Genomic DNA, 20,767 nt, shown 5'->3' on the forward strand with positions numbered 1-20,767 from the left:
AAATTTAATGCAGAGAAGTGTGAAGTGGTTCATTTGGTAGGAAGAATGGGAAGGGGCAATATAAAATAAAGGTGTAATTCTAAACAGCATGCAGGAGCAGAGGGACCTGGGGGTCTACATGCACAATCAGTGAAGGTGGCATGGCAGGTTGAGAGAGTGGTTAATAATGCTTACAGAGTTCTGATCTTTAGATATAGGGACATAAGAGTACAAATGCAAGGAATTTATGATAAACCTGTATATAAAATACTGGTTCGGCCTCAACCCGAATGTTGCTGGGCACCACACTTTAGGAAGAATGTGAAGGCATTGGAGAGGGTGCAGAACATATTCATAAGAATGGTCCAAGAGATGAGGAACTTCAGTTATGTAGATAGATTGGAGAAGCTGGGATTGTTCTCTTTGGGGCAGAGAAGGTTGAGAGGAGATTTTATAGAAGTATTCAAATTCATGAGGGAATTTGACATAGTTAGGGAGAAATTAGTCCTATTGGTGGAAGGTTTGAGAATCAGAGGACATCAATTTAAGATGATTGACAAAAGTAGCAACAGCAACATGAGGAAAAACCTTTTTACACAGTGAGGGTGTTAAGATCTGGAATGCAGTGTCTGAGAATGTCGTGGAGGCAGATTCAATTGTGGCTTTCAAAAGGGAACTGGAAGAGAACATAGCAGGCCTAGGGGATAAAGGCAGGGGAGTGACACTAGGTGAATTGCTCTCACAAAAGAGGCACAGATATGTTGAGCCAAATGGCCTCCCTCTGTGCTGTAACCAATTTTCATGATTCTATTATATTTGGTTTAGAAATAGCATAGATGCATGAGCACATGTGCGCACAGACACACAACTGTAACCGGTTCAATACTGTACAACTGAATACTGAACAGAGGAGGGAGAGATAGTTTTAAAATATTTTTCTCCATTATTTCATACTACTATTTCTAAGAATAAAACGCTCAAGCAGCTGTGGATACGTTCTACATACCCGGTGTCCCTAGATTCCACGGGATTTTTCTCAGCAGCAGGTTCCTTTACCGTGGTGACTGCATGCTGCCCACATGTATCAGGTGATCCATTCTTTTTGCTGTTCAACAAGAAAACATTTCAAAAGCTCAATGGGGTAGGAAATAAGGAACTTTTCGAAGGTTCACCTATTACATATTATTGATATGCATGTGGCAGTGGGCACTTGACATTTACTAACTGTCAGGGGAACTTGCTCCATCAGGGTGTTTCATCAAACAATATGCCAACATGGTTGGCAAATTTTCCGTCTTCCTAACCCAAATCAGCTCCTTACCGTAAGCTTGTCACTGCATCTACTCCATCAGCCAACGCGTGGGGATGGGATTCTGCAGCTTCAGACTTCTTTCGAGTCAGTGCCTCCTTCAGCCAATCACCTTCTACTATACCGGACAAGTCCGCTTTTGATGTGGATGGTGCAGATCTGACCAGTGCCTTGTCAATCGCTTTTGATGTAGACGAGGGGTGGTCTGCTGAGTAAGGCCTCCTGCTCTGGTTGTGGCTGGCTGGAAGATTTGAATCAGACTTCGTTTTGCAGAATATGGTCTCTTTCTGCTCATCTTTGGTTCGTATTTGATTATCTTGATCAGGTATTATATCATCTTTCAGCCCCAGCCAGTCAGCAGCATTCTTAGTTCCACGTGCCAAAGTTGGGGTTATCGGTGTCGGGGTAGCCTCTGTGTGTTTCTGATCAATAGTGGAGTTTCTATCACCCTCTGGGCTAAATCTACAGAAGGAGAAATATCACAGTTAAAAAATGAATCACTGAAACACATCACAACCATTGCAAGTGAAACGCAGCACAATGCAACTTCAACCCACAACACTCAACACCACCCCGCCCCAAACCAAACTTCCCTGCTGTGCAGCAACAGAGGGATTCTTCCTCACAAGGCAGAAGGAAGAGCTGAGGTACAAATCAACAGCAAGGCTTGAGGCATAGGCTGGAGGTGATCATATGAATACCATATCGACTGCCATGATTTAAGCATACAGGGTCTTAGTGATTTCACCCTCTTGGATGAAGACCTATTCATTTCTGAATGAATGGTCTTGGCTTCTAAAGTGACTGAATCGAGTTTCAAGACAGTGAAATGATTGACCAGGACTTGCTGCAAGCCTAGCCAATTTCCGTTTAACTGCTGCAAAGCAACACGCTGATGCAGAATGGCAATTAGTGCTGCTTCTTTTGGCAGGAACAAATGACTTCCTATCCCTCCTCTCAGGGTGAATGAGGTACCTTACTGACTGGCGTCTGGACTGGCGATCCTCTGGAATTGTGACCACAGTGGGCTGGTAGGAACCAAAGGTGAAATCATCCAAAAAGTCTTCCTTTTCTAAGCAGAAGCCAAAGACAATCAATCACTGATGACAGCCATATGAATAACAGGCACTCCCCTTGCACCTCACATACAATTGCAGCTTTCCCCCCATTTCTTATACATACTTTCTTTTCTAGTAAGCCACTCAGTTGCAAAAAAAACTCAATATAGAAGAAGACCCACTACTTTCTCAGGGTAACTAGAATGGGTCTTGCCTTCACATTCTGGAAACAAATCACAAGGGTAGCTGAAGAGGAAAACAAAACTAAAATGAGGCAGCAAATATGATAAAATTTCTACCAGGTTTATACACTGTTGACAGCCATTGAAGTTTTCAGAAACAATAATCCCAGAGAAAATAAACGAACATGCACTAAAAAAGGAGAGCCATTTGTTAAGGTCAAATTGTATTTGACAAACTTGATAATGTTTTTTGATGAAGTAACGGAGAGGCTGGATGAAGGCAGTGCAAAGGATGTTGCATATATGCACTTCCAAAAGGCGTTTGATAAAGTATTAGGTTTGCTCACAAAATTCAAGCCCATGAGATAAAAGGCATGAATACAAAATTGGCTAAGGGATAGAAAACAGAAAATAGTGATGAATGGCTGTTTTTTGAGTTCCAAAGTTCAGTACGAGGGCCACTGCTGTTTTTGATACACATTGATGACTTGGAGCTGGGGATACAGGGCGCAATTTAAAAATATGCAGATGACATGAAACTCGGAGATGTAGTAACCTCTGAGAAATATAGTAATAAACTTCGAGAGGAAAAGTTAAGTTGGGGGAATGAGCAGATACATGACAAATTAAATTCAACACTGAAATGTGTGAAGTGATACATTTTGGTAGGAAGATTTGGAAATGCAGAATTGAACTATTTAAAAGAGGATGCAAGAAAAGCGACACCTTGGGCACAAATCTTTGAATGTGCAGGACAAAGCATATGGAATCATGGATTTTATAAATGGGGGCATATAGTGTAGTATAAAATCCTAGAAATTATGCTTAACATATAAAACACTAGCTCAGTCCCAGCTACAGTACTGTGTTCAATTTAAGGCACCATCCTTCAGGAAAGTTGTAAAGGCTTTAGAAAAGGTACAGAAGAGACCTATCAGAATGGTTCCGTGAATGAGAGATTACAGTTACATGAAAAAAAAGTGGAAAAACTGGGGCTGTTCTCCTCAGGGCAGTGAAAGCTAAGAGGAGATTTGAGGGTTTAAAATTTTGATCAGTTTGATAGAGTCAATAAAAAGAAGTTGTTTCCAATGGCTTAAGAATCAATAACAAGAGGGCACAGATTTAAGGTGATTGGCAAAAGAACCAAAGGCAGCATTAGAAAAAACCTTTTTGCACAACGATTTGGAATGCGCTACCTGATATGGCGGGCAATACAGGTTCAATTGTCATGTTCAAAATGGAATTGGATAAATACTTGAAGAAGATAAAATTGCAGGAATATGGGGAAAAAAACAAGGAAGTAGGTATAACTGAATTGTACCGTGCAAGTACAGACTCAATGGGCCAATGGCCACCTCCTATGCTGTATTATTCTACAATGTGTTGGAGAGGGGGGAAAGCGTTTTAAAGAGAAAATTCCTTCCTATTTAAAGAGAGAAGCGAACACAATGTAAATCAACTGTGAATTGGCACTGAGGGAGAGGAATTGTGAACGCAGAAGTGTGCTATCAATTAGTTCAGATTTGATAGCTTTTAAAATACTCAGCCGGTTCATCAGTATGCAAAAGAGAAAGATTATTATTTTGGGTAGAGACCATTAATTGTAGCTCTGATGTATTCTACCTTTCTCTGTTATTGCTGACTGGCCTGATGTGTTTGTTTAGCTGCATGCCTTCTCTCTCTCAGACACCACCTCACCCCTACACTCTCCCCACTCCCACCTCCAAGAACCTGGTATACTCGCCCTCGGCTAAGCTCATAGAAAGTTATGCCAAAGAGGCTTCCATTTTAAGTCATGCTGAACAAATAGTGTGTGTTCTGGTTGTACCAACGGGCAACTTTGTGGCGAGAATTACCTTGTGTCTTTTTGTATTTTGGATCTAGTTTAAATTCTTTTCTTTCACCAGTTGTAGGGCGCTCGAGGACCTTCTTAGCTGTCCCTCTCCCCAGTAATTCATCCATCTTTGAGCGAGCAGGGCGCAGTATCTCTCTAACGCAATAAAGAAACAGGCAGAATCAAAGAGCACAGGCTAAATGAAAGTCTAAAGAATCCATCACTACTATAGTACATACTCAGCAATTCAGTTCACTTATTGGAATCTTGATGCTGCAACGAGTGTCCTGATGCCCGGACTGGAAGTGAGCAGGACTTTCACTCGGAGGTGGGACAGCAGACCACATGCGGCCAGCCAATTAGCTATGCACAATCGAGGGGGCTGGCCAATTGTGCAGCTGGGGCGGATAGGAGGTCGCCAACCCTGCCATTACTTCACAGGGTCAAAGATACAGGCACCATAATTAACAGCATCCAGGCAGGCATCCACTCCTTGCAAGTCAGCAGCATTATTCTGCCTGTTCAAGAGGAGGATTTTGAACAGGAATAGCTGCCACTATCCCACCCCCTCTCACTCACCACGCTTGGATCCCTGAAGCTGCTGCCGCTCCCTGCCCACCTGTGGATCCTGGTCACCTGCTGTCACCCCATTCAAAAATGAGCACTTGGCTCAGTGCAAAAAACTGAAGTGGCCCCATGGTAGACCGATGCCACCCTGCAGGCTCTTCTTCAGGCATCTGGGAACAGCAGGAGATCCTGTTTCCAGCGCTGGCAGCAGGACACCCTCCCACCTGATGAAGGTAGCCTGCACCTAGATTGCAACGGAATTAGCAGCCACAGGGTCCACAAGCAATACTGGGTTCAATGCTGCAAAAAAGATCAATGACCTCCTGTGCTCGGTGCATAGCTAAGTGGCATGGTGTAGTCACTGCAAGGTGGCATCAAAACCTGGGTTCCACACAGCTGTCATGAGCCAGGTTTTCTGAGGATTGCTCTGTCATCAAGTAGCCATCCCTGGAGCTGCACAAGGGGAGAGGAAACAGTTGTGGTACATGAAAGTGACTGAGAATGCACGACTCATGAGAGCTTCCTGGGAAGTGAGCACAAATCTGCAGGACTCATTCTCAGTGGTCACAAACCAGCTGCACACTGATGGAGTGAAACGTCTTTCAGTTTATGAATGCTGCCGGCTGTTCCCAGGGAGCTCTCAGCGCCACACATGTAATCAATTGCTCCTTATACCTGTAGAAATCCAGCCAAGGAGTCATATCCAACAGCTCTGGCTGTCTGGCTCTCAGGGTCTGTGCAGGATCACACAAAATCACTGGCCCTTTTGCACATGGCATGTGTGTGTGGTTGGCTGGGAAATGCCACACAAATCCCCCATGTGCCCTGGCATGACCCAGTGGTGTAGAAATTCAAGGTTGCAGTGACTTTTAAGGTTACTGGGAAGAGTAGGTCTTTTTTTTAATTCATTTACCGGATGTGGGCATTGCTTACTAGGCCAGCATTTATTGCCCATCCCTAATTGGCCTGCAAGAAGGCAGCTCACCACCACCTTCTGAACTGCTGCAGTCCATGTGGTGTAGGTACACCATAGTGCTGTTGGGTGAGAGTTCCAGGATTTTGACCCAATGACAGTGAAGGAACGGCGATATATTTCCAAGTCAGGGTGCTGAAAGGCTTGGAGGGGAGCTTCTAGGTGATGGTGTTCCCATGTATCTGCTGCCCTCGTCCTTCTAGATGGTAGCAGTTGTGGGTTTGGAAGGTGCTGCCTAAGGAGCCTTGGTGAGGTTCTGCAGTGCATCTTGTAGATGGCACACACTGCTGCCACTGTTCATCAGTGGTGGAGGAAGTGAATGTTTGTGGAAGAGGTGCCAATCAAGAGGGCTGCTTTTTCCTGGATGGCATCAAGCTTCTTGAGTGTTGTTGTAGCTACACTCATCTAGACAGGTGGGGAGTATTCCATCACACTCCTGACTTGTGCCTTGTAGATGGTGGACAGACTTTGGAGAGTCAGGAGGTGAGTTAATCACCGCAGGATTCCTAGCCTCTGACCTGCCCTTGTAGCCACAGTATTTATATGGCTAGTCCAGTTCAGTTTCTGGTCAATGGTAACCCCCAGGATGTTGGTAGTGGGGGATTCAGCAATGGTAATGCCATTAAATGTCAAGAGATCAGCAACTGTCTGCTATGACATCCTCAGCCATCATTGCCTCTCTGACATTTGCAGACAGTTACTCTGCCTGCAGTATATTCGGTCGTGCACTATAGCTCGATGTCTCACTGGTCCCTGGTTGCCAACATCCTAACCTGCCTGACCCTCTGTTGCTACCTCTTGCTGTCCTTCTGGCTGTTGCTGTGCCTGGCCCTGGGCCACCCCCCCGGCCCCTCTCCTGCTCCTGCCACAGCACCAAAAAGCATGAGAGCCATCCTGTCTGCATGAAGTGAAATGCAGACAGAAGGCTGGCAAAGATCGGGTCAGCACTATCTATTTGGCCCTCCTTCCTGACTTGATGACTGTAGGCCAATGAGGAGCACGCTGCTGTGCGTCAACCACATCCTGGTCTCCTCCCACCCACCGTAGTCACCTCCCTTTTCGAATTGATCTCCAGCCACCTCTTTTAGCTGTCGCAGCTGTGTTCCTGGACACTCCCACTCTGATACTAGTGTGTATCACCCTGCAGCCTCCCTCGGTCATCTTTAATCTTCCCTCCATTACCCTTGACCCACACTCCATCACTCTAGCCCTGCCATCTATGACCTTCAAGCCACCCATCATCCTTGATCAGCTATCAGCAGAGCTGCCCCCCCACCATAACCACTGCACTGGCCCCCACCCCCAACACCATGGGCCTGACCCCTGTCACCTCAACCTGCCAACCGTCATCCCCAACCCTCCCTCTGTCATCCCTGATCTGCCCTTGATTATCCTTGGCTTTCCCAACCTCACCATTGACCTGCCATCAATGCTTGATCTCCTCTCTATCATGCTTGAGTACCTTCAGTAGAGATTGACCTTCTGTCATACTGATTCCTCTCTTCGTCCCCCATGGCCCTTCTTAGAGCCACCACAGCCCAACCTTCCTGGACAGCCGCCACCCGAGCTCAATGCAACAACTAGGCCTCCTCTCCCCTGGTCCAACAAAATTCTCTATACATGAAAAGCAGCTCCCACGCCCACCAGATATCCTACTTCACTTGCTGCACGCCACATTTAACTAATCTAAGGGCACATGTTTCTCATTTGCTGCTAACTTAATCATATAAGTAAAACTTAATCTGGCAAACAAGTGTTTTAATGAGTGTGCATGACATGTTAATGCTTCAAAAATAGGTTCCCACCACTTGCCATCAGGAGCCACGATCCGTCTTTAATCAGTCACCAACTTACTTCCCAACTTTCATTGCAATTTAAGTACTCCCACCCGCCTCATTTCCTGCTCCAGGGAGCTTCACCAGATTCCACCTAGTATAGCTCTCACTTCTGAGTTGAAAATTGACATTCTATTACAGCACTGAAGGACTTTTGGAAGTGCTGTCTTGATGAGATATTAAATGGAGACACTACTTCAGGTGAACATTAATTTAGAAAGTCATTAAACCAAGATGCTGACAAAATTGTCTCAAAGTGTCTATAGTAATACACAGGGAAGCTGTTACCCACATCTTCTGCAGACAAAAGGCTGGATTTCATCAGAGGCTGATGGGGCCTATAATTAGCTCCACCAGCTAGTGTGTCAGTTCCCTGTCTTCACTGCATCTCTGGTCATTTTTGCAGAAGCAGGATCAGGGCCAGCACAACTGCCCAGCTGCTCAGGGTGGGTGGCCAATTAGGCTTGTTAAGGGTTTAATTGAGGCTAATTAAAGGAGGCTGACTGGGAAGTACTTGAGTAACTTGTGTTGAGGCCTGTGACTAATAAGTGTCTGACTACACATTATTGAACCAGTCAACAATCTCCCCAGTACACACTTACTCCTCCACCTTCTTCCCTTCCTTTGATGTTTTCAGACGGTCGCCAAACCCAAGTGCATCCATAAGGTCATCTCCTTCATCATCAAAGAACAATTCATCCTTCTTCTTTGTAGTGGCCATGCCTGGAACAAAAGCAGAGCTGGAGGGCACTGTGAGAAGCATACACAAATATTCACATGTTTAGGAGAAGCCTGGGACTGAAGAACTTTTCAAACTTGCTGATCCTTTGGACTGAGCTTACCTGTACCCAATGCTGGACATTCTTTCAAATAACCCCCCTCATCATTGTACCAGCCCAGAGCAGTACGGCATTAAGCAGTCACAGATTAGTAAAGCTAGAGCACGCAGAAAGAAGGGTATTCCACTCTAACACTTTGGGTGTTGCAGTCATTGCAGTCCTAGGTCAAAACTGAACTAAAGAAAGAGCTTGCTTTTATATAGCAATATAAGTCTTCTATAGACCCAAGGTCTTCACAGCCAATGGAGTGCTTTTGAAAAGTAGGGAAATCTGCCAGCCACTTTGCAAATGGCAAGCTGAAAATAAAAAAAACAGCCAATTAATCTGCTTTTGGCAATGCTGGTTGAGGGATAATATTGACAAGGACACCAGGGGAACATTCTGTTCCTCTTCAAATAATGCCATGGGATTTTTCACATCCACTTAAAAAGGCAGATGGGGGCTTTGACTTAATGTCGCACCCCAATCCTGTCTTTCAAATTAAAGTGTCCCAATTCGCATTCTTCGCCCTGGACACTAGTTTGAGGGTTTGAAATATCTGATCCTGAACCCAGACCAAGCAGAAAAAGGAAACACATGAAAACAAGATGGCATTGCAAATGGAAAGCTGATCACAAGTTATTTTCAGTCACTCTTCTGTCCTGCCTGCGAAACTGACTGCAACCCAGGCCCACAGATATACAAAGCGTCCCATATCAGCATGGGTCCCAAAACTAAGGGGAGCAAACTCCATTAAGATTTGCTTAAAGAACCCCCCTGGGAGATTACTGGATCTTTTCAGAACCTAATATTCTATGGGTTCAAGATACTCCTTAAAACCTACCTATCTGACTAAGCCTTTCATCACCTGTTCTAATGTCTCCTTTTCTGATGTTGTGTCAATTTTTGACTAATTATACTCCTGTGAAGTGCCTTTTGGGAGCATGATAATTGATCTGGAGGCTCAATGGCCCTTCTCTGCTTTGTGGGGTAGTCTTTTTGAATCGCTTTGTATGAATGCTTTGTGAAAAGTTAACAGATACAAGGATGAAAAGACACGCTCTGAGAGAAAGCATTAAATGCATGATCTGAATGACCAGCTAAAGATAGAAGTACTCACTGGTACTCTGAACATTGGTAGCACCAAAGACATAGATTTACCAGAGAAAGGATCAGCTGAGAGGTCTGGGTGCAGATTGGGTCCAATTTACTGTTTCAGCCCATAAAATTTATTTTGGGATAAAATAGTAAACCAATTAAATCAGTAACTTGTAAGCCAACATGATGGTCAAGCAAGGCCTGTTTGAAGCTGCCAGTTGAGTGAAGAATACCATTATGTCCAGGAAAACAAGCTTTATCTACTGACAGGTAAACTGAAAGCCACAAGGGCTATCCACACTAAGTACATGTGTACCAGGTGGAATACCGAGCACGCTCAATATCAAAAAATGCCTTAAAAAGGTATCCACAATTCCCCAAGTTGGTAACCTGGCATTTTTCATTTTGCCAAAATGAAGAGTGTTTTTGTCAGAGTGCATGTTTCCTTAATACCTTTCTCCTCTTTTTTGCACGTCTGCAGATCAACACTTGAAAGCTTCGGTTTCTGTCCAGGCACCACTGCTTTCTTTGATTCCTTTTCTTCATCAGATAGAATTCCTGCCAATGGATCATCTATATCTAGAAAGGAAATAGGAACACTACTTAAAGAGAAAACCTTATTACAACAATCCCTTCAGAGTATGTTTGGCAGAATGCATTACTGGAATTGTCTGGAACAGCCTCTGGCTGCACTGGTTACCCAAATACAGCACACTGCTAGGAATAAGGCAATCTCCAGTAGACAGGCACACAGAAGCACAGGAATAACAGTAAGTTTCTCAGTGTTTTTATTGTTAGACATGCATCAATAATGCAAAGTCCAAATTCAGTTTCAAATTTTGTCCACCCTCCCCTTCCTCTGATAGTGCTGGCTCTACGGTTCCAAGCACACTTGCCTGATTGGCTCAGTTACACACCCAGGGGAGTCCCAGTTTTAAACTCAGAAGGAAAACTGAGTTAAAATATAAGCCATCACTAAAGCTTATTTGGGAATAACATTTATGAAAACATTTTCAATCTAATATGGAAGAAATAGCCATGCAACAGTGGACAAAGAGACAAGGAGCACACATGCATAATACTGGGAGATGGGAAGTAGAAACATCTAACAAAGATAGCATCAGAGTGAAATTTGCTCCTGATAATGCAGTTGTTTCTTTTATCCCCAAAAATTGGAATTATCAGATCATTTGAACTGAGCATCATTGAAATAAAGCTAATAGACTGTACATTTCAGAAATCAGTTCTCACAAACCAGTGTTATCAGGTCAGGTTAGAGAAAATACATTGAGGAATTGGTCCTAGGCTTTGGGGAAAGGGTTAAGGATTGCAGAGAGAGACATTTGGGATGGAACACTACCAAAGTTTTCAGTCTGGGAGAAATGGCGACTTCTAGACCGCCTAGTTGCAACTGGAAGAACAAGGAAAGAGCAGGCTTCCTGTTTGACACTGTTTACCTTGCTCAGTAGCTTTCAAACCAACATCCTCCTCACCTGAAGTTTTGTGCGGAAACAAACATGCAGAAAAGATTTTATTTTGATGAGCAAAGCATGATCACTTCCAACTGAGGTCAACAAGATCCTCACGACATTTCCTGACAACAGAGGTTCTACAGCACAATCACATTCAATATATGATTACTGGCTTGTAACATTCATGACCCCATTCAGTTGCTTCAAAACAACATGGAGCTAAATGTGACTGTGTGATAGTGTAAAATGAGTGATAGCAAATCAGCAGCACCCTGCAAGTCAACAAAAAAATGGAAGAAATGTAAAATAGGCTGCCCATTCACTACCGTCCATTTTACACTATCACACAAAGTTACATTTACCCTTCTGAAGCTTTAGCCACTATTTTCATGGTGATTTTTCAGTATGAAAGAACTGCCACCCAGAACATAGGTAGTTCCATAAATCTAAATGTTTTTCCTATGTCCTGACCATAGTCAATCAGATTTCTAAGTGTCAATTATCTCTAATATATTATCAATCAATGAAAAGAAAATCTGACTGAAAGACCACTCCAAAAACCTTCCATTAGTTCAGCAAACAGAAAGGACCATAAATATTACATTTTTTACCCAAGATTTTAAGATGATGTGATTTACTTCTTCACCAAAACTCTAATAGCTTTGGCATCCATTTTAGACATGCAGATAAACAGCCAGTGTTTAAAATGGTGGCTTAAATGAAGATTAAGACAATACTATTAATTCACTATTTTGTTCACATAAACTCATCTGTATTTTAGACAAAAAAAAATGTTTCCGCCTTATATAAACAGATTTGTGCTGTGGTCACTGCATGCATCAAAAAACTCACCATCAAATGCGAACTTCTTGTATTGGCACCTTGAGGTTGGAGGGGCAGAGTGACAGTTCTCATCTTCACCAGCCACATCTGAGGAGGTGAGCATATCATAATATGACTCTTTAGACTTTCCATCTATAAGGGTATAGCAAATGATTTGGTGCAGCTTACCAAGTATCACCACATGAGCCCTCTCCTCTAATCACCTTGCCCAACATTACTGGTTGCCCGATAAGCTCTTCTTTGTGACCCACAAGCTTCCCACATCAATTGAAAAACAAAGAGACTGTTTGAAACCCAACCGTCTGAGTTGCGATTGTCAGTCATACTGCCTCTTCCTTCTCCGTGTTACCCACCTCCCACCCACCCTATCTCCAATAATTAATAAACAAAAAAATTCAAAGAAAATCAAAAAACTTTTTATATTGCCGCTATGATTTTTCTCCCAGGTTGCTTTCACAAGTACCCAGGAGATTAATTTTTAATTCTTGGAGACTCCAGAGCAATCCTGGACAGTTGGCAATCCTAGCGCAGTATGATCCCTTTGAGAAATCCTGCTAATCCGTGTACTTTGAGTGCACCATGGTTTGCTGTCCAAATATTGCCATTTTGTGCAAAACCTTAGGGGAGCATTGAAAATGCCAGCTCCATTGATAGCAAATCACCTGCTCTACTCAGATCTATTTGCAAGTTACTTCAAATGATAATTTAGCCTGAATTAGAACTGCTACTGTCATAAATGCTTTAATCATAGAAAATGCCTCATCTTTTCACTAATAACCTTTAGGGAAGGAAATCTGTTGTCCTTATCTGATCTGGCCTACCTGTGACTCTAGACCCACCAGCAATGTGACTGACTCTTAAACGCCATCTGAACAAGGACAATTAAGGATGGGCAATAAATGCTGGCCTAGCCAGTGATGCCCACATCCCATGAATGAATAAAAACAAATCTTCAAAGACTAAGAACATTCAAATCAACCGACTGCAAGTTTTCCACAAAGTCTGCCTGTAAAGTAGTGCAAGAGTCATTGATTGTTTCACAGACCAGTGCTGAGGGGCCAACTGTATAACCCAGACATCATTTCAAGGACTCCCACATCTATCCTTTTCTCTTGAACCATTGACATTTAACCTTTTGGCAGAATTCCTCTATTGCATTTTTTTTGTCGGGTGTGTGAGAGAGTTAAGGTATTTAGAAAGAGTAATTATTATCCTTTCATATTTGATGATTGCTGAAAAATAACATTTCGTTGAAGCATTTCGTCTTGCACTCATCAAAACAATCACGAGAGTACCAATGTCAGAGGAAGCAACAACTTTATACTGTATCAGAAGAGAGTGCTGATTGGTAAGCAATTGGACTCTGATTGGTAGAGGCATTACCATGGAGAATGCACCAGTTAATGTTGACTGATAGTTAACTGCTAAGCATTGTTTGAACTTTAAACCTGGCAGCATGACTCTGGTCAAGGCATTGCCCTGGGGAATGAACCAGCGAATGGCTATCACTTATTTTGTTTAGCTGAAACAAGCACAATATGTGTATGTGTTCTTTCTTCTGCAAAGAACAGGTCCCTGTCTATTAATATATGTAGATTCCAGTACATGCAAATGCCCCACACTGCAAGCCTGACTGACGATCTTAGATTGTTGTCAGCATAATTTTTAGCACACTGAGAGTTATTTAGCAAATGTTGACCAATCACAGAATCACATCTAATGTTGGACACTACGTTTTGAGTTTTGCAAGCAAGGGCTGGTTGGGTACGGTCTGTACCTTGCCCATTGTGAACAGCAGCTGGGACATGCTATTTGATACGATCCGCCAGTCTTTGAGGCATAAAACCTACATACCTAGCATCACACTGGCACTGAAATTCATACACCACATTGCTCATTTATCTGATAGGTAGAACGTCTTTTTGGCCTGATGGCAGCATCCTGTTAATGGCAGTTTAATTTAGCTAGCTTCACCAGTTGCTCAAATTTTTGAGATATCTTGCCTTGCCAGGGTAATCTAAGGTAGACTGGGAACTTTTCCATGCCGAAAGTGACGGCCTTAGGCCTGTTCATGAGTCTGTGTGATATACAGCATGAAATAATCTAATCAGGGTAGCCATTATCCCCCAGGGTGTCTTTGAAGCACCCTATTTCGGCATCAAGCATGCATGGTGAGCAAATTATGTGGGACTTTCATATTCCATGCTGTATGTTAATAAGTTTTGCCTTCTGCTTGACAACTCTGGTTTTATAATAAACTAATATTGTTGTTGTTTATTGAAGAAACTGAGCATTGAGTGGTGATTCTGAGATTCATAGGTAAAGCACATATATGGCCATATAGCTAGCTGGAGAAATCATTTAAATATATGTTGTGAGCTGTGGAGTAGTGGAACTGCGACAGACTGTGCACTCCTCCCATCTCAGTCGTAATACTACCATAACAGATGACATGTTATTTGAAATCAAGAATGGGATACAAGTTTAGCAGATGGTATACACCTGAGATGCAGCAAGGGATCATAATTTTCTGGTTAAAAGCTTTTGATTTTTATGTTCTTTGAGGTAGGGGGTATTACTGCTGGGAAATGGAGTTAACCCCCATGTCCTGGCAAATAATTGCCTCTCAATCAACGTCACTAAAACAGATTATTTGCTCGTTATTGTTTTTGGTGCTTTTGGGTGCTAGCCATGTTGCAAATTGACTGCCTTGTTTTCTATATTACAACATTGACTAAACGTCTTAAGTACTTAATTGGCTGTAAAAATGTTTTGGGATTTCAAGAGGTTGTGAAAGGCACTATAAAAATTCAGAAATTCTTGTTTATTGATCTTTATTAGAATCATCCCCTCTGCAATCTCCCCACATGATGACATGATTTGCACCCTGCCAGTCAGCAGCAGAGGCCAACCTCATTCAAAAAAAGCAATGCTCAGAAACCCCAAAGAAACCCATTGCTCCAACACCCAGGACCAGATTTATATCAGGAATTTTCCTGACATGCAATCTCGTCTCTGTCCTGCCATTGGGATTTTCATCTAGCACAGGCAGGGAAAGCCTGGAGACAGGCCTGCCACGAGGGGCCCAAATTATAAGACCATCCTTCTCTCGCAGAGGCATCAGTCCAATTCTGCAGATCAGTGTAAAGGTCTCCTAACCCTCACCTTACTACCTCTAACCACCGCACTCAAACCCATCACACTCTCCCAGTATCCACTATAAACAGAAGTCACAAGCTTGGTAATAACATCTGGAAGTCATTGAAAAGCTCATAAATCTGTCAGAATAAACCAGCTCACATTCCCTTGGATAGCTATGTAAAAATACCCTGCAATACAGAATCCATTAATGCCTTTGAAGACAGCCTAAAGCTCAGACATCTGTCAAAGCTTTCACACAATCAAACAGATGACCATAATGTTCTTTAAAGAATGGGTGAAAGCCATGGGGGGAGTTTAAACAATTAACTCTGGAACTGACAATGGATAGATTTTCAATATTGTACAATACAAGATAGCACTTTATCCAGTAGACAACCTATTCTAATGCATCTAAACATTTCTTCACTTTTACAATGTTGTTCTTTCACTTGACAGCTTGCCAGTTGTCAGAAGTAACAACCTGGCAACCACATTATTTAATGGCCATTTACCTTTGCAAATCACAGAGCTATCATAACCCACTTTAGCAAACAAGCCCCTTATATCCCTAACACCCACCCACCACCCCACCCCCACCCAACCCCAACGACGCCATACACACTTCTAGAACGGTGCTGGCAACTTCCAAACAACAGCGTGCAGGGATCCCAGCCTGCCCTGTTTCTCGCTCTGCTGAAAACAGATGGAGAAGGAAATGGGGGCCATACCTCCGGATCTGCGCTCCGGTGCCATTTTTTTCTCCTACCCAGCTCAGGACCCCAAAGCCTTATACAGTACGTCAGGTGACTTTAACAACAAAGAATATATCATGGAATGGACTTAGAATTCCACATCTAAGATATATCTGTATTTAAATTGGTCTGTTCCTTTAAAGCCACAAAGCTGAAGTGCTTTAAGTCAGTATATCCTGAGGTCAAATTGGAGTTAATTGCTGTTTGTGAAGAAAGTATGTAGACTAGAAGGTGCTTGTAAATTCCAAGATAAGGTCAAAAGAAACCAACACAAAATAAGCTCCCCTTTCCTTTACACTGTAGAGATTCCCATACAGGATAAGGATTAAGCATGCCAGTCTGCTCTCAAATGCCTTCCATACACCAGCCATGTCAGATCTGCACATGTAACTACTTTAGTTCTGTCTTCACGGAGGAAGACACAAATAACTTCCCAGAAATAGTAGGGAACCAAGGATCTAGCGAGAAGGAAGAGTTGAAGGAAATTAGTATTACTAAAAAAAAAAATGCTGGAAAAATTAATGGGACTGAAAGCCGATAAATGACCAGGGCCTGATAATCTACATCCCAGGGTACTAAAGGAGGTGGCCATGAAAATAGTGGATGCTTTGATTGCCATCTTCCAAAATTCTGTAGGTTCTGGAACAGTCAAGACAGATTGGAGGGTGGTAAATGTAACCCCACTAAATAAAAAAAAGAGGGAGGGGAAAAACAGGGAATTACAGACCAGTTAGCCTAACATCAGTGGTAGGAAAAATACTAGAGCCTATTATAAAGGACGTGATAACAGGACACTTAGAAAATATCAACAGGATTAGACAAAGTCAACATGGATTTATGAAAGGGAAATTACGTTTGACAAACCTACAGGAGTTTTTTGAGGGCATAACTAGCAGAATAGATAAAGGAGAACCAGTGGATGTGGTGTATTTGGATTTTCAGAAAGCTTTTGATAAAGTCCCACATAAGAGGTTAGTGTGCAAAATTAAAGCACATGGGATTGGGGGTAATATATTGGCATGGATTGAGAATTGGTGAGCAGACAGGAAACAGAGAATAGGAATGAATGGGTCTTTTCTGGGATGGCAGGCTGTGACTAGTGGGATACTGCAGGGATCAGTGCTTGGGCCCCAGCTATTCACAATATATATCAATGATTTGGATGCGGGAACCAAATGTAATATTTCCACGTTTGCTGACGACACAAAACTAGGTGGGAATGTGTGTGGTGAGGAGGATGTTAAGAGGCTTCAAGGCAATTTGGACAAGTTGAGTGAGCGGACAAATACATGGCAGATGCAGTATAACGTGGATAAGTGTGAAGTTATCCACTCTGGTAGGAAAAACAGAATGGCAGAGTATTATTTAAATAATGATAGATTGGGAAATGTTGATGTACAAAAGGACCTGAGTGTCCCTTGGTATTACCTCCAATCCCATGTGCTTTAATTTTGCACACTAACCTCTTATGTGGGACTTAATCAAAAGTTTTCTGAAAATCCAAATACACCACATCCACTGGTTCTTCCTTATCTATCTTATCCTGAAAGCAAGCATGCAGGTGTAGCAAGCAGTTAAGAAGGCAAATGGTATGCGAGAGAACTTGAGTACAAGAGCAAGGATGTATTACTGCAGCTATACACGGCCTTGGTGAAACCACACCTGGAGTATTATGTGCAGTTTTGGTTTCCTTATCTAAGAAAGGATATTCTTGCCATAGAGGGAGTGTAGCGAAGGTTCACCAAGACTGATTCTTGGGATGGCAGGATTGTTCTCTGAGGAGAGATTGGACCGACTAGGCCTGTGTTCACTGGAGTTTAGAAGGATGAGAGGGGAACTCATTGAAGCGTATAAAATTCTGACAGGGATGGACAGACTGGATGCAGAGATGATATTTCCTCTGGCTGGGGTGGGGTCTAGAACAAGGGGTCACAACCTCAGGATATGGGGTATGCTATCTGGGACTGAGATGAGGAGAAACTTCTTCACTCAGAGGGTGGTAAACCTGTGGAATTTTCTACCAATTAGGGCTGTGAAGGCCAAGTCACTGAAAATATTTAAGAAGGAAATAGATTTCTAGACTTCAAAGGTGTCAAAGGGTATGGGGAGAGGGTGGGAGTATGGCATTGAGTTAGAGGATCAGTCATGATCATACTGAATGGCACAGCAGGCTCGAATGGCCAAATGACCTACTTCTGCTTTTACTTTTCTAAGTTTCGAACTGCAGCCAGTTTTTTTATCCAAGACAGGGAAGGCAGCAATAAACCATTTACCAAAGAAAGGCACTCCTTTAAAGACTGTGTTTGAAGGCACTTCACCTTATTTGGGTGGCTTTCTGAAATTAACCCCCATGCACGCTTGTTCACACTACTCTCCTCTAATTGGGCAGTTATTTGTACACAGAACTCCTGCATTCTGTTGAAGGGCTCCACCTGAAACATGAACCTGCTCTGTTTGTTAAGGTTCTAACTGCAGTGTTGCATATTTTCCCATTTTTGTTTTGTTCCTTATAGTTTACCCTTTGCTGCTGCTGGTTTTTGTGTGGTTCTGGAGGATTCTAATGTGGAGCTTTCTGTCCCAGCAATCTTTCCAGTAGGTTGACTCGTAACAGAATGCAGCTTCTTCCTTTTTCCAAAGAGGTCGGCGTCCATATCATCGATATCCTGCATACAGAAAGCACAGGAAAAGAAAATAAAGTAAAAGAAGCAATTTGGCAAATTGGATCCAAAATTGGCTTAGTGGCAGGAGACAGAGGGTGATGGTCAAAGGTTATTTTTGAGATTGGAAGCCTGTGATGAGTGGTGTACCACAGGGATCGGTGCTGGGACCCTTGCAGTTTGCAATGTACATTAGTGATTTATACGTGAATATAGGAGGTATGATTAGTAAGTTTGATGACACAAAAATTGTTGGTGTCGTAAATAGTGAGGAGGAAAACCTTAGATTACAGGGCAATATAGATGGGCTGGTAAGATGGGCAGAAGTAGTGGAAAATGGAATTTAATTCTGAGAAATGTGAGGTGATGCATTTTGGGAAGACTAACAAAGCAAGGCAATACACGATGAATAGTAGGATACTAGGAGGTACAGAGGATCAAAGGGACCTTAGTGTACATGTCCATAGGTCTCTGAAGGCAACAGCACAAGTGGTTAAGAAGGCACATGGAATACTTGCCTTTATTAGCCTAGGCATAGAATATAAGAGCAGGGAGGTTATGTTGGAGCTGTATAAAAGCTAATTAGGCCACAGCTGGAGTACCGTGTAGTAGTTCCGGTCGCCACCCTATAGGAAGGATATGACCACACTGGAGAGGGTGCAGAGGAGATTTACCAGGTTGTTGCCTGGGCTGGAGCGTTTCAGCTATGAAGCGGGACTGATAGGTTAGGGTTGTTTGCCTTAGAGCAGAGAAGGCTGAGGGGGAACCTGAAAGAGGTATACAAAATTGTGAGGGGCATAGATAGGAAGAAACCTTTCCCCTTAGCGGCAGTGTGAATAACCAGGGTGCATAGATTTAAGGTATTGGGCAGGAGGTTTAGGGGGATTTGAGGAAACATTTTTTCACTCAGAAAGTGGTTGGAATCTGGAACACACTGCCTGAGGGGGTGGTAGAGGCAGGAACCCTCAGAACATTTAAGAAGTTTTAAAAGAGCACTTGAAACGACAGAGCATACAGGGCCAAGGGCCAAGTGCTGGAAAATGGCATTAGGACAGATAGGTACTTAATGGCCGGCACTGACACAATGGGCCAAAGGGCCTGTTTCTGTGCTGTATAGCTCTATGACTCTAAATCTGGTGCTTGTAGGAGTGGAATAGCAACCCAGAGGTTGTGAATTCAAATGGTATTACGGCCAAGCAAACCGAATTCAATAAAACTGGTAATGTGTGAACTTGCAGCAGAAAAAAGACCATGCAAGCTGCAACCCTACCTGGTCTTGCCTCGATGTGATTCCAATCATACACCTTGTGGTTGATTCTTAATGGGGATGGACAATAAATCCCTGCTTTGTCAGTGTCACACATATCCAAAGGACAAATGAAGAAAAAAAATTTGCATCCCTGTAAAGCCACAAAAGAGCCAGCCACATTTCCACCAAGAGAATGCAGCATTCTCTTCCAAGTTCTTTGTTTCCTCTACCTAAGGCATTGATTCCTGACCAGGATTCCATTCAGTTCACTTCAGAAACCGCATGGAACTTTTCATTGGCATCCTACTGTGCTGTAAAATTAATCTGACCCATTGTGCCTGTGCCAGCTTTTGAAAACAGGTATCAAATATAATATATGATATATAATATATATAATGTAATTATATATTATAATAGCTGCCAAATGTCAATATTAAAAGGTACAAGCTTCCTCAACAGGGAGATTACAGAAGGAATAGTGGTTGATGATGTCATTTCAATGAAAACTTTTGAAATTAGAATTATTAATAGCTCCACAATCAAAGGCAGAATTAAATTGAAGAGAAATGGATTCATATTCAGAAAATACAAATCGCCTTTTGGTGGCAAGATTTTGTACAAGTATCCAGAACCCATTTAAAATCAGAAATAAAATCAGAAATTGCTGGAAGTGATCGCCAGTTCCACAGCATCAGGGGAAAAAAAGGATGGGCTGCAAACAACAGCAACTACTGACACTGCACTTTTAACTTAGTGAAACTGTGCAAAACGTTTCATGAAGTGGAGATGGGATACTGGGCACTGAACAGGAACTGAGAAATGAAGTAAGGAGAGTTAAAGAGATAGCCTACAAAGATTTTTGAAGGTGGGGTAAGGTGTAGCAAGGGCGACAGGTATAAGGGCAGGGCCACAATGGATGAAGGCTCTACCATCAATGGTGGTGATAGGGTTTAATGCACTATCACCTATAGGTGGATTTTTGCAGAGTTGGAAAGACTAC

At 42.7% G+C, this 20,767-nt stretch overlaps 1 protein-coding gene across 9 annotated transcripts in view; it reads right to left on the reverse strand.

Annotated features, from left to right (window-relative positions):
* Positions 1–20,767, reverse strand: part of LOC121293845 (fas-binding factor 1 homolog) — a 122,611-nt gene that overhangs the window by 76,234 nt on the left and 25,610 nt on the right. For all 9 annotated transcript variants that reach the window (XM_041217236.1, XM_041217235.1, XM_041217240.1 and 6 more), the window contains 8 exons: positions 18,380–18,524; positions 11,978–12,055; positions 10,107–10,232; positions 8,340–8,460; positions 4,385–4,518; positions 2,264–2,360; positions 1,301–1,750; positions 986–1,084 (listed from right to left, as the gene is read on the reverse strand). In XM_041217236.1, the coding sequence (XP_041073170.1) occupies positions 986–1,084; positions 1,301–1,750; positions 2,264–2,360; positions 4,385–4,518; positions 8,340–8,460; positions 10,107–10,232; positions 11,978–12,055; positions 18,380–18,524 (1,250 nt within the window). The remainder of the gene's footprint in view (positions 1–985; positions 1,085–1,300; positions 1,751–2,263; positions 2,361–4,384; positions 4,519–8,339; positions 8,461–10,106; positions 10,233–11,977; positions 12,056–18,379; positions 18,525–20,767) is intronic.

Source organism: Carcharodon carcharias, chromosome 22, assembly GCF_017639515.1.
Source record: "Carcharodon carcharias isolate sCarCar2 chromosome 22, sCarCar2.pri, whole genome shotgun sequence".
Lineage (NCBI taxonomy): Eukaryota > Metazoa > Chordata > Chondrichthyes > Lamniformes > Lamnidae > Carcharodon > Carcharodon carcharias.